At 42.7% G+C, this 18,608-nt stretch overlaps 3 protein-coding genes across 11 annotated transcripts in view; all 3 read right to left on the bottom strand.

The window, feature by feature from the left end:
- The window catches only part of gcat (glycine C-acetyltransferase), a 4,499-nt gene extending 877 nt beyond the window's left edge, over nt 1-3,622 (bottom strand). The window contains exons 1-7 of the mRNA XM_019858527.1: nt 3,355-3,622; nt 2,628-2,758; nt 2,255-2,356; nt 2,031-2,177; nt 1,595-1,749; nt 1,216-1,298; nt 167-338 (exon numbers count right to left, since the gene is read on the bottom strand). Coding sequence (XP_019714086.1) covers nt 167-338; nt 1,216-1,298; nt 1,595-1,749; nt 2,031-2,177; nt 2,255-2,356; nt 2,628-2,758; nt 3,355-3,574 — 1,010 coding nt within the window. The 5' untranslated portion in view covers nt 3,575-3,622. The remainder of the gene's footprint in view (nt 1-166; nt 339-1,215; nt 1,299-1,594; nt 1,750-2,030; nt 2,178-2,254; nt 2,357-2,627; nt 2,759-3,354) is intronic.
- A 1,012-nt stretch (nt 3,623-4,634) lies between these two features.
- tom1 (target of myb1 membrane trafficking protein) lies at nt 4,635-10,482 on the bottom strand. Of its 7 annotated transcripts, none has more exons than XM_019858521.1 (16): nt 10,310-10,482; nt 9,233-9,317; nt 9,068-9,146; nt 8,829-8,978; nt 8,604-8,738; nt 8,369-8,506; nt 8,077-8,193; nt 7,749-7,879; nt 7,515-7,575; nt 7,324-7,447; nt 6,992-7,058; nt 6,801-6,870; nt 6,235-6,300; nt 5,785-5,847; nt 5,435-5,474; nt 4,635-5,306 (listed from the first exon to the last, which is right to left on the bottom strand). In XM_019858521.1, exons 1-16 carry the CDS (start codon nt 10,359-10,361, stop codon nt 5,212-5,214), a joined length of 1,473 nt encoding a protein of 490 aa, XP_019714080.1. In that variant the 5' UTR covers nt 10,362-10,482; the 3' UTR covers nt 4,635-5,211. The 7 variants fall into 7 exon arrangements, with proteins under 7 accessions (XP_019714080.1, XP_019714079.1, XP_019714078.1 ...); XM_019858520.1 differs by having other exon boundaries at nt 7,749-7,882; nt 8,369-8,503; nt 10,310-10,480; XM_019858519.1 differs by having other exon boundaries at nt 7,749-7,882; nt 10,310-10,480.
- Nucleotides 10,483-11,883: 1,401 nt separating this feature from the next.
- LOC109508477 (uncharacterized protein C16orf45 homolog) lies at nt 11,884-18,561 on the bottom strand. Of its 3 annotated transcripts, none has more exons than XM_019858492.1 (6): nt 17,134-18,561; nt 15,392-15,506; nt 14,937-15,010; nt 13,669-13,783; nt 12,866-12,936; nt 11,884-12,739 (listed from the first exon to the last, which is right to left on the bottom strand). In XM_019858492.1, the coding sequence occupies exons 1-6, from the start codon at nt 17,156-17,158 to the stop codon at nt 12,621-12,623; spliced, it is 519 nt and encodes a 172-aa protein (XP_019714051.1). In that variant the 5' UTR covers nt 17,159-18,561; the 3' UTR covers nt 11,884-12,620. The 3 variants fall into 3 exon arrangements, with proteins under 3 accessions (XP_019714051.1, XP_019714050.1, XP_019714052.1); XM_019858491.1 differs by having other exon boundaries at nt 11,885-12,739; nt 15,392-15,509; XM_019858493.1 differs by lacking the exon at nt 17,134-18,561 and adding an exon at nt 15,717-15,789 and having other exon boundaries at nt 11,885-12,739; nt 15,392-15,509.
- Between the last annotated feature and the right edge of the window lie 47 nt (nt 18,562-18,608).

Raw genomic sequence — 18,608 nt, forward strand, 5'->3', positions numbered from 1 at the left:
TTAGGGTGGCGAAAAAAAAAAAAAAAAAAAAAAAAAAAAAAAACGATCTGTTGACAATCAAAATATTTGTATGCCGTTTAAGAGTAGAGCAAATAGCATATTTCATTCCCAAAGTGGGTGCTTTGCATATGTCTACACAATGAACACGATCAAAGAAAATAGCGACCTCATGGTTTTTGCTGACATGCTCTGCGCAATCTCACTGGAGGCGAGGAGCAGCTCGACAGCCCGCGTGGCGCAGCCCACCACGGGTGGAGGGAGGGAGTTGGAGAAGAGGTAAGGCCGAGACCGCTGCCTCAGGAGGTCAATGAGGGGCTTTGGTCCCACCGTGTAGCCACCTGACGTGATACCAAACATGATATAATTGGTCATCTTTTCTGCATTTTCAACTCGAGTTCTTGTGTTGAACACTTTCGGCATGCTAGCCACTTCTGAACATCTCGCTACCTTTTTTAGAACCATTTTAATTGTGTGAGTAGAAATAATAGTCATGAACTGCCATTTCTGGCCACAAACACAAGACGTTATGCCACTGCCCCCCCACCCCAAAAAATTGTGACAAATAAAAATGATCGATACTGCTTATGACTGGCATCCAATTAGCGGCAATGAAGGTTACAAATTAATCAAGTTTCACGCATTTGGTAAGAAAAAGTGATTTTAGCCTTTTGTACCTTTCGAAAACATTAGCCTTGTGAGCTAGCAAGCTTTTAAAGTGTCAAAATTCTGAATTTCAATGCAGTTTTGCTTTCATAATCAAGACTGGGGCAATTTTTTTTAAATCAGGTGGAGAAAGTGAAAAAAGATGGAAATACTTGAATGTAAAAAATAAGTGCATATAAAAAATAGGTGGTCATTTTTTGCAACCGACATGTGAAGACGTTTTTGTGTTCTTCTAACAATGAATAATAATCCGCATTCGTCCTAATCGGTTACATGTATCGATGTGAGAAAAAAGGTGATATTGGCAACACATAAAATTGACATTTTTTTAGGTTGTTATCCACCCTGCACATCATGCAATTAAAATGGAATTTCAAGGGTGAAAAAGTGACATTTTACACGAATGACAAGAGCCGATGCTAGCTGAACAAGTAGGAAGAAAAACATGAAACTTAATTCACTTCAACCCCACAAAAATGAAGGACTTTGTGAACAAGCTGAAAAGGTCATCAAATCAAACAAGGCTCGAGATTTAAAAAGAGTCAAGCGCACCAGCTGCACCTCCCAGTGCTTTTCCCAGAGTGGAGTTTACGATATGAACTCGGTCCATTTCTCCCAGCAGCTCATCGGTTCCTCTGTAAATGGACATGAACTTCAGCTATAAAACAATTGTGAGCTTCACAACTTGAAAACAACCGAGGCAGCATTTGCATCCGGGCCTGTTTCCTTGACATGCCGGCTACCTTGAAGCACTCCGACAACCTCATGTTCAAAATTGTCGGGCAAGACCACTCAGGTTCTTTATGCAATAATTCAACTACTGTGGCGTGTCTAACGTCGGCATTTATTCACAAATAAAAAGCGCAGCAGTTCCTTTGTCAATCGAAACACACGTCACAATAATTCTTCCAAAATAATACATTTGACTCACCTGCCACGCGGCCCAAGGAAACCCGTGGCGTGGCATTCATCGATGAACACCATCGCCCCGTACTGCTCAGCCAGGTCACAGATTCCTGTTAATGGAGCCACATCTCCATCCATTGAGAAGACCCCATCCGTCACCACCAGCCGCATACGACATGACTGAGAAATAGAAATGCTTGTAAGCCATCGGACCAAAGATACTTAATGCTCAATTTCACTCATCCTGAGGTATCAATAACAATAGGTGTTTATTATCGTGGTTGTAGTTTGAAGCAATCCCCCTAAAATCTTTCCAGTAGTGCACGCATTTGAATTTAAGCTAGGCACACATAAGTACTCGGACACCTGACCATTCACATCGAACTGCTTTACTCTTCTGGGAAGAGTCTTTTTTTGTCAGTTCACTTTTCCGTCTGAGAACAGGAAGAGTGCCCACACACCTGAGACTCCTTGAGTTTGCGCTCCAAATCACCGAGGTCCATGTGTTTGTAGCGCAATCTTTTTGCCCGGCACAGACGGATGCCATCAATAATGGAGGCGTGGTTAAGTTCATCCGACAACACAGCATCGTCCGGGCCCAGCAGAACCTTGCACAGGAGTCATTCAAATGCTTTACACCACGAAGCCAGAAATCCTTTGCTGGAGACGATGCCGCATGACACACCTCAAATAGTCCAGCGTTGGCATCAAAACAACTGGCATAGAGGATGCAGTCCTCCCTCTCGTGAAACTCTGCCAACTTCTGCTCCAGGTTTCTGTGCAAATCCTGGAAAGCAGACATATTAGGGAAAATAGACTTTTTCATTGCTTGCTTTAAATGCTGTCAGGCTGCTAAATAAAAAATAAAATACGTGAAAAACCAGTAACAATTGTAAATAGTACAGCCACCTTATACCAGTTGCATATATGCTTATGTTGTGTTTTGGATTTCATGTTTGGTTTGACACCATAGGAGGCATGCCCAATGTTGTTTTTTTTTCTTCTGCATGCGTGTTGGTGCATTTATGCATTTTCTGTTTATTGGACACACACTGTACCTGAGTACCGCAGATAAATCTGACTGAGCTCAATCCGGCGCCATACAATTTCAGCGCGTCAATCCCTGCTTGCACCACTTCCGGATGACTGGATAGTCCAAGATAGTTGTTGGCACAGAAGTTTAAAATGCCTGAGAGAATAAAGGGAATCAGAAAGAATTCAGGTTAATTATCTTTTGGTCAAGATGTTGAAAAGCCTAGCTGCATGATGTGACAGCTGAAAAAAATACAAGGCAAACAACTTAGAGACACACAAATGAAAGCTGACAAAAACAAACAAGGTGACGCATAAGAGATGATTTCAATTACTTTTTTTGTCATACTCACCATCTTGCTTCAAGGAGAATATTCAGATCACGTTTTATTGTATATCTGTTGTTGCACACCACTCATGGAAACATCACACAAATGCAGGCTTGCAAGGAGGAGTGAGTCAAAGGAGCTTGTTCAAGTGCGCAGCAGTCAGGATGCAGAATAGTATTACTTCAATAAACTTCAATAACTGGTAGTAGTAGATTTTTGTACTGGCATCTCCGAAACAGACCAACAGTAATTTGACATTCATTGTATATCCACCCTTCTCTACCTAAATTGTTATATTGTCGTAGTTGTATACTATCGCTCGCCATTATTTTCCATGACTTATCTTCTTTGTTGTTAAAAATATGGCCCGCGACCTTTGGGCACCTTCTGAAAATCTTATGCGTCAAATGTTGTTTACACTCACTGCCACGGCTTCCCTCCACGTTGATGTGCGGTCCCTGCTTGGACGTGATCACCCTCTCGGCTTTCCAAGTCCCGGCCAAGCGAATAGACTCGAGCTCGCCGTTTAACACCGCTCTGGCTTCAGCAAGAGCCGCGTAGCTCCGATTTAAAACAGAAGCCGAGGGCCGCAGAACCCCCCGGAGAGGGTTCAATAAAGTCCAGCTAGCTTTGCCGAGAGACATGACGGTGAATGTGTGCGTTGTCGATTGTGAAACGTACCCGGAAGTTGGCTGCTGCAACAGTGGGCGTGTGCTTACGTGTGTTCAAAATGGACCAATCGCATTCAAGCTTGTGTTGAAACGAGGAAAGTCGTGATGTGTGGCACCGAGGCAGTTGAGTTACTTCCGCACTTTACTCATGGTTGTTCCGTATTGTTTTATACACCGGGGTTTTCGTTACTTTTTATTATGACTTTTAATACTGCCCTAGCATTGGTTATTGGCAGATTATTGCATCATTTACTAATTCGAACGGAATTATTGTGAACTGAGGACCCTTTGGAAAGTAAAAATAACCTGGCAGGTTTTGACTGAAATGACAAGTTATGGTCTATTGCAACTACAAAACAAAGTAGCATAAATAGTTGACCAGAAAGTAGATGAAGAGGAATTTATCGATTGAGCACGACATATATCCACGAGATATATCCAAATCAAGATTGGTTTTCAAATGAAACCTTGAAATCTGCCCAAACGTGAATCCAAAATGTAATACATTCAAAGTGTTTGTTAAAAATGGTACATATTTTACGTTTTACATTCAATTTTTCAACTCTGGTGCACAAGTCTTCCTCACGGCAGAGGGTTCTGGTTTGGAATCTCGACTTTGGATGTTCCAGAAGCTTCCTGCCATTCCAAACACATGCATGTTGGGTTCATTGAAGTCACTGAATAAAATGTCTTCGATTCCGCCTCCAGCCTTCCTGTATGAGGTTTGCATGTACCCCCTGTGCCTTTGAGGGTTTTTCTCCGGGTACTCTGGTTTCCTCCCACTTTCCAAAAACATGCATGGCAGGTTGATTGGGTAGTCCAAATTGTCCCTGGGTGTGATTGTGAGCACAAACGGTTGTTTCTTAGTGCCCTGCGAATGGTTGGCAACCAGTTTAGGGTGCACACCGCCTATTGCCCGAAGCACAGCCGCGACCCTTGTGAGGAGAAGCGGATTAGTAAATAGATGGATGGATGACTTAAGTATCTTCAACATAGTACAATTTTTAAAGGTGGGTGATAACAGGAACAATTCTTGGTTGTTTGGTTGGTTATTTAATTGAACTCTGCATTTAAACTTAAAACATCTTGACAAAGAAATATTATGGAAGTAAAAAACAAAACAAAAACAAGATCGATGTTACTATTCTTTTACATTTAACCTGAAGCGAAGCCTCAAACTCTTCAAATGAGAAATTGCTGACATAAGTTAACAGTGTTTGTGCTACTTACACAAAGGCATTATCTGTAACTCATCATGAGATACCACAAATCAGAGTTTATAGCAATATAGTCGTCTATGTTGCAAAAGTTGTTTTAGTATCAATATTCCATGTTTCCTTCAATAGTAGGAATGTTACCATAGAAATTGTGCAAATGTTTGCATTACCACCACTTAGTTACATCAAGCAAAATGCTCTGGCCTTCATTCACTTGTTACCAGTTAAAACCCCAGTAAAGTAACATAGCAGGATACACAAGAAGTAATTACGGACCGCAGTCCTCCATGCCCAAATGTGCCTTGGATACATAAAACCAAAATACATCTCCATCTGTCCCTTCTGGCAGAGGTACTTTGTGAGAGTTGCGCGTGCGGCAGGCGGAAGTGCAGCTCAGGATTCGGAGTGGTTGGCGTCCTGGGAAGACTGTCGTACTGAAGGCAGCCGCTCAGCTGCTTTGACTCTTTGCGCCAAGAACCTGTCAAATTCTTCATAAGACGACAAACACTATTAGACAAAAAAAAAAAAAAAAAAAAAGCCACGCATAATCTGCTACAGGAAAATAACTGAATGTCAAAAAGGGATGAGATTAATAGGCAACTGAATCCTTGCTCACCTTCGCTTGTGACACCATCAGAGTCCTCGTTGTCATCGTACTGTGTCACAAAAAGAAACCAAATGTTATTGTACAAAGTAATTAAATACAATGCAACGTTACAATGATGCCATCTTGCGGTACGGATACTGCACAAGCAATCCTCGGTGTCTTCAATGACCCGAACATATAGGCTGTGGGGAGGTGGGGTGAAACCTACACAAGCAGGCGATTGTGCTAACCACTTGTACCTGTTGCTGTAGTCAAGATTCAAATGCAAAAAATATTCTGTGGCAATGGATGCCTGCGCATTGAAGAGGCCTAGTTTCATTTTAATCTAAATGTACGGTATGAGTCACCCGACTGCTCACCTCATCATCCAGCTCCAGCCATTTCTCAATATCTTCCATTACATTGGACTGCTTGAGGGGAATCTTAAGAGAAGGAAAAAAAATATCAAAACAAAAGAATGACAGCGTCTCATCCCCTCAAAGAAAAAAGAACAAACAAAAAAACCAACCAAAACAGATACACACACAAAATAGCTACCCCAACGTGACACAAAGTAGAAACATTCTAAGGAAATGGAACATCAGGACAAAGCAAAGCAAATTTTTCCATGCGCCTTGCACACCCAGGGCAATTCAAATAATAATTCAAGTCTGTGACACTTTGACTAGCATGCAAACCAAACAGTTTATGGGGCTGAAAACGTGAACCACTGACCATAACAAAAGTGAACTGCAACCTCATGACAACAACAACGACTACTACTTCTACAAACCCCAGAAATTTAAAAAAAACGTTGTACATGGACCCACCATTCCCCTTTTAATCATCCAGTCTAACTTTGGTGACGAGCTGTGGGAGGAGGCTGGGCTGCAATCCTTCGTTGCACAGATAGAGAATTCTTTCAAAGTAGGATCAAGTGATTTCAATCTATTTCTTGACACTAATGCTGACATTGTTAGAAGCATAATAACACGGCAAGACACACCAAAAATGTGCTGGCAGATGAGACCGGGTGTTCCAAAATTTACAGATCATGTCATAGTTTAATTATTAGCCAGTTCCCATTTCATGATGCGATTTGAATGCGTTGTTGTGATTTGTCAACGTTAGTTACTCAGAAATCAATATTTCAGTTTATGTCAGATTTTTTTTTTTTTTTTTTTTTGGAACAAGCATCTTATTTTTCCTCAGGGTCTCGTTTCCGGTATCCGCTACTTGTACAGCTCAGCCAGCAGTAATAACACAACATTTATTAACATAAAAGTCAAACCATGACAATGATTTACTGAGTTTGCTTCTCAAGTCAGAAAGCGAGCTACCTCTTACACCCAACATGAGCAATTTAGGCACAGAATCTTTTTTTTTTTTAACTTACCGCTTTAGAGTTTTGCATGGTGTTGTCCTGCGCTTGCGCAAGGCCATCCAGTCCAATGGCTGTATGCTCACTGAAACCAAATTAACGAACGTGAACATGAACTGCAAAGTAGGCTTGTAATATATTCAAACCCCTCAAGAAAAAAAAAATCCTTCAAAAAAAAATATTACTCTGTGTGTTATTTTCTGTACCTTCGTCTTTGAGCAGAGCTATTCCTTTTCGGTAAAAATGCATCCACAACATCACCTTCCCTTGTGTCTGTTGAAAGGACAACAAAAGCGTTTTGCGAGATAAACGAAAAGTAGATGATAGTTTTGATAAAATTTGTAGAATGCTAAATTAATCCCACGATAAACGAGAGAATGCTGAACAGCGACTGCATCAAATGTGAAGAAAGGCAAAATCAGTTTATGCTGATTCGTCATCCAACACAAAATCACTGCTATCGGCAATGAGTTTAGGTAAACCTCAATGAATATATAAATAAACAAACGAACGAAACAAGTCGCAGTAAAGAACTTACTGAGCCCTGCCATCTGGCTGGACAAAGTGTCCTCTTTCGATTGGCTGAGCGAGCCTCCATTTGTGACTGACGCAGCCGCTGATTGGCTCACATTGAGGTCCGTGAGGTTTACATAAGTGTGGCCCTGCAAATGCAAACGAGACAACTGTCAACATGAAAAACAAACAAACCCCAAAAAAGCCCCCCAAAACACATAAAAGGTTGTCTACCTGTTGTCTTGTGTTTGGACAATTAGTTAACTGTCTTTCAAACCTAAAAACAGCAACAAAGAGAAATAAGAAACTACCTACATATGTTTGTAGACGAGACCAAAGTATCCCGATGGACATCCTCTACTTGTTTACACGAAAAACAACAGGAATAATCTTTATCGTTATTGCCATTGCCTCAAGATTGTATAGTGGGGAAAAAAAAAGTCGGTTTACCTGTGATAGCGCGAGAAGGCGGTGTTCATCTCGTCGTTGGTTGCGAGTAACTCCTCAATCAACTTCTCCTCACTAAGCCTGGGGACAATCTTCACTATCCTGTCCTGCATTTCCTTACATACTGTGTACAACTGCTAATGACACAACCAAAGAGAGAGAGAGAATGTGTGGGTGGGGGGTTGTGGTGGTGCAGATGTAGCACATGCGTAAAGTGCGAGATCAGTTAAGGGCAACGAGAAAGTGCGGGAGACGTATTCTCACTGGATAAAATGAAAGCAATAATGTACTCGGATTGATCATAACACCCGAATGGGTGCAATTTGTGTACCTCCAGCAGCTCCATGTCAGCTTGTTTTACCGTGACAGGATCCAGCTGACTCATCATATCGGACATCATGGTGAGGTTGGTCCGCACCACTCCCAGCTCTGCTTTTAGTGCCCCCACCTGGAGTAATAAGAGCTAATAGTTTACTTAAGAACTATAAATGCCCTTGACTGAAAGTACACGGAGGTTCGTTGAAACGCCAACGACTCGTAATTGGAGCACTTGTAAGTCAAGGTAGCAGGTATCTTGAAAAAAAAGTCTTAAAGTAACCCCTTAGTGCAGCAAAGACCATCACCTGGTTGGGAGTGAAGGCATCACTTCCTTCTAGCGTCTGTTTTAGCTCAAGGGTCTGGGGTGGGGTTAGGGGAGGTTTGGAGGACAGCAGCACAGCGGGGACAGTAGCAACAGCGGGCCCGTTCCGAGACGAGGTCTGCTAAGCGAGGCACAGAAAGCACCCGAAAAGAAAGATTGACCAAAGATGAAAGGTAGCGTTCGGCGTTTAAGAGGGAGTCGTGAAAAAGTGGTTGTACCCTTTTGGGGGCTTGGACTGGTGGGTAGCCATCCAGTTCCGTCACAGGGAACTCAAGCCCTTTCCTGCGCAGGTCTTCATACACTGACACCACACCCGTCAGGTCGGGCGAGCTACGGAATGCGTCTGCCCACGCCTTGAAACGATGTCAACCACAAAATAACAAGAGGTGGAATGTGTCAATACGAATTAAAAATAGCTCTTTTTCCGTTTAGCAGCGGCCAACCTGTACAATGCCGAGCACTCTGTCGTGTACGATCAAAGGAGGGTTGTTCCTCGGGATGATAGAACGGACTAGAACCCCCTCGATAAAATCCCTTGTGGTCACCAGAATGTGAAACCTGTATCCGCAGTTCTTCACACAGGTTTCAAGCACCTGGAGCCAGAAACACGCAATGTCTCATATCTGATAAAACATCACAAGAACAAAAAGAGCCCATGGTGGAGGTGTGTAGATACACTCACGGTGAGTGCCAGCATGACCTCCTTAAAGTTCCTGTTCCCCACAATCCTTTTCTTTATGGCTCTAACTGCATCTTTGGGTCTGGAATTAGAGAATATTGACCTTTCAGATACATGCAACCCTGAGCTCATTTCTTATAACACACACACACACACACAAAAACACACCCTTCCTCAGAGCTGTTAACTACGTCGCAGATCTCCATGTTGAGAGACCAGTCTTCTGATGGCAGGCTCGAGCTGGTTGCAATCTCTGCGACAGACAAATCGACAGACAGCTAGATATGCATTGTAAATCTGTGTTTCTGTGCTATTTAAATCAGAGTTTATGACAAGAGATACTGAAAAACACAAATTCCAATACAATTTTACTGGGATAAAAATCTAAACTATTAGTGGCAGGATGTTTAACAGATGTGCTTGTTCATTTGATTCAAAGGAGAGACAAACGCATATTAATTTAATCCAAATAATTTTAAATTAAGGAAGCCTTCATGGGGCTTTGAACTTTTGTTTAGACCATATACAAAGATAGAGGAACGGCAACAGCGCCCTGTGGGATGGCAGTGCAGGCAAAATGCGCAACAGTATTTCAATTTTAAAAATAACAAAAACAGTTTGAAATGTGACATTCTTGTTTACCATAGCTGAGTCTTTTCAACACTACAAACAGTGGAATAATATTACTTTCAAATGTATCGAGTAACTATTAATATATCATGTGTAGTATTACATGATAATAATAAATACATTTTCAGTGTTCTTCACGTTACTGGAAAAAAAAGCTTCAGACCAGCCACACAATAGACACAATCATGTAAATATATTTCTTAAAAAAATAAATAAAGAACGCAATTCATTTTTTCCCAACTGTACTATATTTGCATGAGTGAATGCAAACGCATGACGACTTGCCTCTGATTTAGGTCAGCAGGAAGTTTCAACCAATCTATTTGCAACATGGCGACGTTTTGGACCCCGCCTGTGTCTAACTATTGGCTGACAAACACGTCAATCAAGCATTACCTCTTACTCTTCTGTCGGTATCATTAAATACTTAATGATGATTGAAATAATAGCGTGTTATGCACCATAACTGTATGCTATGTAGTGTGTGCATTTGAGACTAAAGTATAAGCCAAATACAGGTGAATGTTCGCGTAGAATGACTAACGAAGATGCCGGGCTTGCTCGTCATCGTGATTACATTGAAACCACGCATGAGCGGCTGGAAAACAAGCTCACCGATCCGCTGTCCGACAGGCGTACTGAACGGGTTCCCCAGTAGAAACTCCATTGTGGAGGCAGCGAAGGCCCAGCAGAGCACCAAAGAACCGGACCGGGCCGAGCCGTACGCACCGGGCGGACGAGCTGGCTGCTGCACCCCGCCTTCGAACAGCACAAAGTGGGCCACTAGTTGAGCTGCGTCACGAATTTAAAGGGATAGCGTCATGGAATCGTCACCCAGACGTCTTGGGAAAGTGCGCTACACTCGGGCTGCTTTTGGTGCTACACTCGAACGTCGACTTGCCTTTTAGAGGAGAAATATTGTACACTATCATCTAGTAGCGTAGAGACTGAAGATGTGCAGTATATGCTGTATGTGCATTTTGTATTGACACTATCGTAATTAAGCACTGACCTAGATTCACAACCTAAATTATAATATTGGTTCCCCGAAATCAATCGAATTCTTCCCCGACAGTCTAATCTCTTCGGTTTGTTGTGTTTGTAATAGTTACACAGCTTCAAAAATGTTTATGGGGATTTCATTTTTTTCGACCAATCAGATTTATGCTGCCATGTAACTCGAGCAACGGGAGCGAAGACAAGCCAGTGCTGATTGTCTCCCCCTTCTGGAGTAAAAGTCTTCATCAAAGCTAAAGTGCCTCTCGCTTGTTGTTGTGATGTACGACCGTCACAATACGGTGGCACCCAGTAACTTTGATAAATAATTTTCATCCGATTACTGGTCTGGCTGTAGTAGCACATTAGAGTAGGCTGTTTATTAGACTAACGGATTACTGGCATCACTGGATTGGGTCTGCAATGCATCTCCTGCCGAATTATATATGATGAGGTCATTTCATTTTTAATAGAATAATGGACGACAAGGGGTTAAAAGATTTGTTTGGTTTTTTTGTCACCCAACAGGTCAGTCTAGTCACTCAAGCAGCCTTGCCCACAATGAACACTCCTGTGACTCAGTGTCACAAGTCTAGTCTCAAGTCCCACACCATAGCGCAAATAACGCTCGGTTAAGGACTAGAGATGTTCCTAAGACAAAAATTGTTGTACAGTATTTGATGCAGACCGCCACTGGGACCAAATAAAAGTCACTGGATAAAAGTGCAGTCTTGCATTCTTGGTAGGACTCCCGGTTGTGATTTCGGCTTCTTTAAGACTAAACTATGTATTAGTGACAGTACTGAGGTACAGTCAATGCTGTTTAAGGAAAAGCATTTTAATTGGCGATGCTTGATGTCACGTTTCCAGGGACTCTTTTATGTCTCAGCAAGACAAGCCGCCTTTCCCACTAGCGCCCAATTAGAGTGGGTTGGCATGTCTATATATTCACACACAGTAGCCCACTAATTAGTCTTCAGATTAAATACAGTGGGGACAGTTGCCTGTGCACGGGTCTGTTCATCCGCATTCACGTGTGACGGCCTTCCTCTGCCTGCCAAGGAGTAATGTCATATAACAAGGAGAGAGTGGGGGAAAAAAACACTTTAGTGAACCGCGCAGTTCATGCTATAGCCGTTTGTAGCCGTGTGAACGACGATGAACTGTTTTTATTCCTGTCACCGTATTATCCAGGATTTTTTTTTTAAAAATGAATGCTCCATTGGGATTTTGTTTTAATGATGATGCCGCGATGTTCACTTCGCTTGAACCAGGAGAGCAGGAGGGGATGCTTCTTAAGACCACCCACTGTATGAGTCATCTAGGACTGCAGAGTGTGTGTCTGCATCAAGTTGTGGGGCAAAGGAATACAGCCGAGGAGCGAGAACATCTCGCCACAGCGAACATGATCCTCAAATGCAGTGATCCGATTGCATGCTCGTGCGATATTTGACATAACATTCATCTTTCTGACGCATAAGTCACGAAACAGGGTTTGAATGTACCTGAAACAAACCACAAGCATTTTTTTATGACGCCGATCTTTATTTTTGCACAACACGAACTCTTTGATACTCACTCTGTGTTACTGCAGTACCGTGAGGAAATCAAAAATGAAAGTAAGGAGTCACACACAGCCTTAAGCTTGATAATAAGAGTGGCGGTAATTGCCCTGCCAAACAGCCACCATATTACAAAAAGACTTCATTCCGGTTCCCTCCCGTGGGTCACTTAATGAGATCACATTACAAATAGGACAATTAGGATCGTACAAACGCTTGAAGCTCAAAAGATCTTTTCATGCAACATTAGGGTAGCACGTACACCAAAAGTTTTTCTACTTTGAGGACATATGCTCACTCCCAAGAATTTTCATCACTTCAAAATGCATACAAGATGCAATGAAGTGTAGGCATGCGCGCGAGATGTGTTACATGATGGCGCACGTGACGCCGCAGCAGTCTTTCAGTAGCGTTAGTCCAGTTTTGGAGATAAAGGGTGCTGGTGTGCGTGTAGCTTTGGACATCACCTTCTGGTCTTGCAGAGCGCCTGATTTGAAAAGGGAGGCATATTGCTCAGTTCCACCAACTTGGCTAACGTCTTCAATATGATCCATTTGAAGACAAGCGAAAACATTTGAGATGCTTGCGAATGACAACGGCACGAGAAGCTCACCTTTGGTGCCCGGAGTGTTGTGGAGCTTGGGCTGCAAGAAAGCTGCCATTTCTCGGTCTTCTTCTCTCTCTCTGGGAAGAACAAATATTTTTAATCCATGAAGTAGTCGGATCGTGTCACATTTTGAGATCAACACTGCCGAAACTTCAAGGCTGCCATTTCACGGTCTTCTTCTCTCTCTCTTGGGAAGAACAAATGTTTTTAATCCATGAAGTAGTCGGATCTTGTCACATTTTGAGATCAACACTGCCGAAACTTCAAAGGAAAAAAAGCAAGTGTTGCAAAACAGAGGTCCCCTGTTGATCGAATCAAAATAAAAGCCGTCGGCGCTTGAAGTTTCCCTTCACTGACACCCTTTACTTGTGTCTGACTGCCCCCAAAAGGAATTCTTCATCTCCATCAAATTGTTGAAATCGGCACGACGATGACCAGAAAGTAACCACAGTCCTTGATGCAAAAACCAACGCAGCAGAGGGAGACAACGTGGGCAAAGTGTAAAGCAAATTTTATCCTCACATATTTTTTTGTTCATTGCCGGTTGTAAATAGTCCATGTTTTTGCGATCTGATATGCAGCAGGTCAAACTGAACCGTTTTAGTGTAAGAGGAAGGTCAAGCGGATGGCATGTTTTATCACAGCGGGTTGAAAAACAAGTTGGGAAAACAAACCCGAGTAGTAGGCCGGGGATAATAGTTCCTAATTGTTTCAACACACGGCTCAACTTTTTTCCACCAACAAAGGAGGGGCTGAAGCTTTTGAGGCTTAACCTGCGAGGTGCGGAGGCGCCGCATGAAGAATCTCACCTGAGCCGCTCAAATTCCACATCATCTACAAGGAAGTCTCTGGTCTCCACCAGCTTGCTGATCTGCCGCAGCAGCTCCTCCTCCCTCGTCCGATCCTCCTTGGACTTGTCTCGGTCTGTTCAACCGTCACGCGCACCCCACAGAGTCATTTTCATGTCAAAAGGGACATTTCAGAGCATCACATATATTCCCGCTCCCCCTCGAAATAACGACAACATCCCATTTTCTGTTGAGGTTTGCTCCTTGAAAACACCCGGCATTTCTCGGCAAAGGTCATCGTCTTGGAATTTAAAGTTTTTCATCTGTTTAGACACGAAAGAAAATTATACAGTAAATATCAATCTTTTAGTTTTGCTCCCAAAGATGGAAGGCTTTTTCTATGAAGAAAAATTGCCTCTTTCTCCTTACCTCACCGTGTGGGATGTTACGATGCCGCTATTTTACAGATTTTTTTGGAGGGTGGGGGGTGGGGGTTACAGTCAATAAGTGTTTTGTTCTGTATTTGTATTGTGACATTGCTGTCTACATTGAGGACGATTATGAATACATTCAAGCTATCTCGTTATTTATTTTTGATACACTCACTTTAAACACTCTCCACTGCAGTCTGTCTTTTTAGTTGCCACAGCAACATTTCTCATGGCTCTACATGTCATACAAACTTCATGGGGGAGGGCGGGGGGGATCATCATTCATCAGTGCATTTAGAAGAAGAAGAAAAAAAAGAAGAGCCTTGAAAATTCACCAGTCGCTCTCTTTTTTTTTTCTTTTTTCCCAGCCGAGCTTCAGTGCACGCAGTCTCTACAGAGGCCATCACTGATGAGTAAAAATCTTCTTAACACATGGTTGTATTTCCTGAGCACATGCTCTGAAAACATGTCTGGTAATGGTAAACAAATCATGGCAGAGTTGGAGGCCAACAGATTTGAAAGATGATCGTAAACGGCTTCGGGGCGCGGCACATCCTGAACTGGAGAAGAGGCACTTGTCATTTGCTGACCGAACCTTTTCAAAGATGAAGTCGGAACGCGACAGGTGTTTGTTTCACGTCTTATAAAATCATTTCTTCTTCATACTGTACACGTATTTGTAACGGACATGTTTATACTGTAGTTACATGTTCATATTGTATTATACATCGTAGTTGGCGGCCATTTTAATGGTTACATTTAAATCCCTCGAGGTACGTTGTAACCAGGTTCGACTGTACATAATCGTGTGTTTCACAACAGCCGCGCTCACTGGAAGTGGCTGCTGTTTGAAAGTACCTGGGACTGAAACCAGTTTCTGCAGCTCTCTCTTCAGCCTTGTGATTTCATTACACAACTGAAAGTCTTCCATCCTGTGTGGAGGGGGAAAAAAAAAACACATTCACTTACAAAACGTGACTTTCCAAACAGCAGGATCAGTCCTCTTACAAATCACGCAGCTCCACTGTCATTCTTGAGTGTAATATCCTAAAATCAATTTCCAATGTCTAATTAAGAGCTTGGGAAGGAACCGTTGGTGAAAATCATTTCAAAAGTACCACAGATAGTTGCTTTGTTGTCGAACAGCAATTTCCCTTGTCCCCTCGGATGAAATGAATCCAAATGCACAGTGAGCCGATCTTATTTCACTGGCCCGAGCAAAATTAGAATTGGGTTGTGTGTGCCAAGGTGGTGTGCTGGACGTGCATCTTGACTTGTGTTTATTGATAATAATATAAGATAATATTTCTTACATGTATCTCAACTCTGACTCTCGCCGCACGAGGACGTTTCGTAGTCGCTCAATTTTGAACAGCTCCCCTTCGATGTCCTCGAGTGTGATTGAGGAATCGGCCATAGAGATGACATCTTCTGAAGAAAGATAAACGAGGCTATCACATACATTTCTTACATTCGTCTGGAAATATATTTGTCCAATGTGCTTTATTAACACGACACAAAGTTTGGCTTGATGATTCTCCAGCACAGTAGAAATGTGATGGATTTAAATCCTGTTGACAGTAAATGGCCCTCGGGGCGCGAGCATGAGGCAACTGGTTTAAAACAAACTTTGCTTGCGGTGGGCTGTTGTCCTTGCCTAGTTGCAAGTCATGGCACTCCAGAGACCCAACTATTTGTATACTACCCATTAAAAAGTCAATTTTCCCAAAACTGTCCCATTTAAAGGCAGACATGAACTGTAATCATGTTTGTAATGAAACACCTGCGCACGCGTTTATGCTGCAGGCTCCACTAATTACAGGACTTCTGCAAGCTGTTAAATCAGTTGGCTTGTCGAATGAAAATTGCTAGCCCGCTTAAACAACAATAATAGCAGTCTACAGGAATTATCGTGGCTAAACTCCATCCATCCACCCATTCATTGTCTGTAGCACTTGTTCTCATCAGGGTATCCCAACTTTGGGCAAGAGCGGGTTGCTAGTCAATTGCATGGCACATGTAAACAAACCAGAGTAGCCAGAGAAAACATAAACCAGCACGGGCGAACACGCTATTTCCACACAGCAAGGCCTGAACCGAGATTTGCAAACAGAGCCAAGCCGTCATCGCTAAATAGCCTCAAGATTCTGTGTAACGTGCATCGTAGAAAACTATGGTTAAAGTTTTAGGGAGGATTTACAATTCAAGCGAGTATGATTGGATTAGTTCCCATGTTTTTTTTTTGTATTGGATATAATTAAATGTCTGGGTGTCCCTAATATTGTGACGCGGGGAGAGTAGGTGTGGGTTAGTAACTATGACAAGTGACAAAATATGAAAATGTAAGAGACAAGTACGAGAAAGTTGTCTCTGCACTGATCCTCAAGGTTTCGGTTCACGTGTTGAAGCCATCGTTTCGGTGAGAATGCACCAGCCCCGAACCCGCCACCTCCACCACGACAGCCTCCTACTCGTTTACTGCTCACCAATAGCGATGAGTCACCCGGTCGAGCTGAGATTTACTTTTAATTACCTGTGTTTGGCTGAAAGGACATTTACACTCTTACATATCGAGTCATGGTTGATACCACAGCTACAACTCACCAAGACATTCATGTGGTGCTGCTGCAACTTCATTCATTTAAATCAGTGGTCCCCAACCTTTTTTTTTTTTGTGTGTGTCACGAATATCGAATCAATGTTCTGTCGAGCGTTCAGCCAAATAATGTGTAGCCAATTTATAATGCCTACAGTATGTTGATGTATGAAAATGAGCAAAAAAAAACATAACATAGCAAAACCTCTACGTGGTCTACAAAACAAACAAACGAAAACATGCAGTTACAGGACGACTTTTGAAGCTAATGTTCGATTTTATTTGGAAGGAAAAACTCATACACGGAATGAAACAGTTTTCTAAATATGCACGAAATAACTTGTATCTGCATGAGTTATGACGTATACTCCAAATGAACATGTGTAAAAAAACAAAAACAAAAACAAAAAAAAAAACCCCGGTTTGTTTTAACCACCACACACCTAACACATGCATCACCTGATTTCTCATTTGCTTCATCCATTTGCGCCTGGTCCAAAGTGTCGTCTCGTTCAGAAGATGTCCGTTATTCCATGTTCCTCACCAGAAGTCCCCTTCAACAGTGCAGACCAGCACAAGATGCAACGAGGCACTCACGGGCGGGAAATTGCGGGAGAGCTGCGCGTGGATGCTGAAGCCACTCCGACGCTGAGGAATCTGAGATGACCACTGGATGCCGATCACCACTAAAACACGCCGCCTAGTGGCACGTGCGTGCAACGCCAGGCCAGCGGTGGGATATGCGCAACAACCATCAGCGAACACCAAAAACGTACTGACCTCAAATGAAGATTCTGTGCGACTTCTACATGATAAGGATTAAATAGTCACAATGACTACTCCGACGCAAAGGTGAGTTTGGCACCTGGGCCTTGAACGAGGACCTACCTGACTCATCAATACTGTATCTACTCACCAGAGATGCTGATAACACGTGTCGACAAATTTTTACGAATGATTTTGATCGGAGATGCGAGTAAACTTTTCAGTTCAGTACTTTGATATTTAGCCCGGCAGACAAGGCCTGCTCCTGAACATGAACGACATTTTAAATGTTTGCAAAAAAAGGAAAAGAATGGTGGTTACACCTGCTGTTTTATCAATCAACTGAGCTCTAACCACAACGGCATTAGCCCAACGGGGGGTGGCTCTCTCATCACAATTTCCCGATCGTGTTCCGCTGCAAACAACATAATATGGATGAGTTGATTTCACGCATCAGGTTCCTGAGGGGCCACCCGGCGGCCATATGGGGAGGAATTGTGGTCTGGCATCTGTTGCCTTTTGGGACCTCCCACTGTATATCGATATCCTTGAAGAGCCGCGCTCATTCGTCACAAGTACAAGAGGCAAAGGGGAAATTATTTGTTCTTGAATAAAGCGGTTTACTGTTCAACACAAAGACTGTACAGACCTTCCAAAATAACACGTCAAGAAATGCCAACTCACTCTCAACTTCACCAGCAGTTAAACGGATGAGGCGGCAAGTGGGTGTGACGGAACACGACTCCACAGTCGTTGAACCTCACCTTATGCACACGTCTGCTATTTGCATTTAACTGAGCGGATTCACAATTGAGCCTTCCTCGCCTTTTCTACAAACCCGCTGGGGGTGTTTGTCCAAAAATGAGCGGCTTGTGTCAATTTACGCATTAACAACAGTTGATACCTCCGCTCCATAAAAAAAACACAAAACAGACAACGCAAAGGAGTAAAAAATAACTCAAGTGGATCACTCAGCTAAAGGTAGTAGAATATTTTTTGTGGTGATGCCGTAATATAGACTATTGTGAAGCCCTGTGGTTTTGGCTATCACATCCTCACCAAATTAACCAATTTTTTTTGGGCGTAACTTTTCCTCTCTTATTCACCGAAAAACTCATATTTTGGCTATCACATCCTCACCAAATTAACCGATTTTTTGGACGTAACTT

The sequence above is a fragment of the Hippocampus comes genome, unplaced genomic scaffold, assembly GCF_001891065.2.
Source record: "Hippocampus comes isolate QL1 unplaced genomic scaffold, H_comes_QL1_v1.1 scaffold48, whole genome shotgun sequence".
Taxonomy (NCBI): domain Eukaryota; kingdom Metazoa; phylum Chordata; class Actinopteri; order Syngnathiformes; family Syngnathidae; genus Hippocampus; species Hippocampus comes.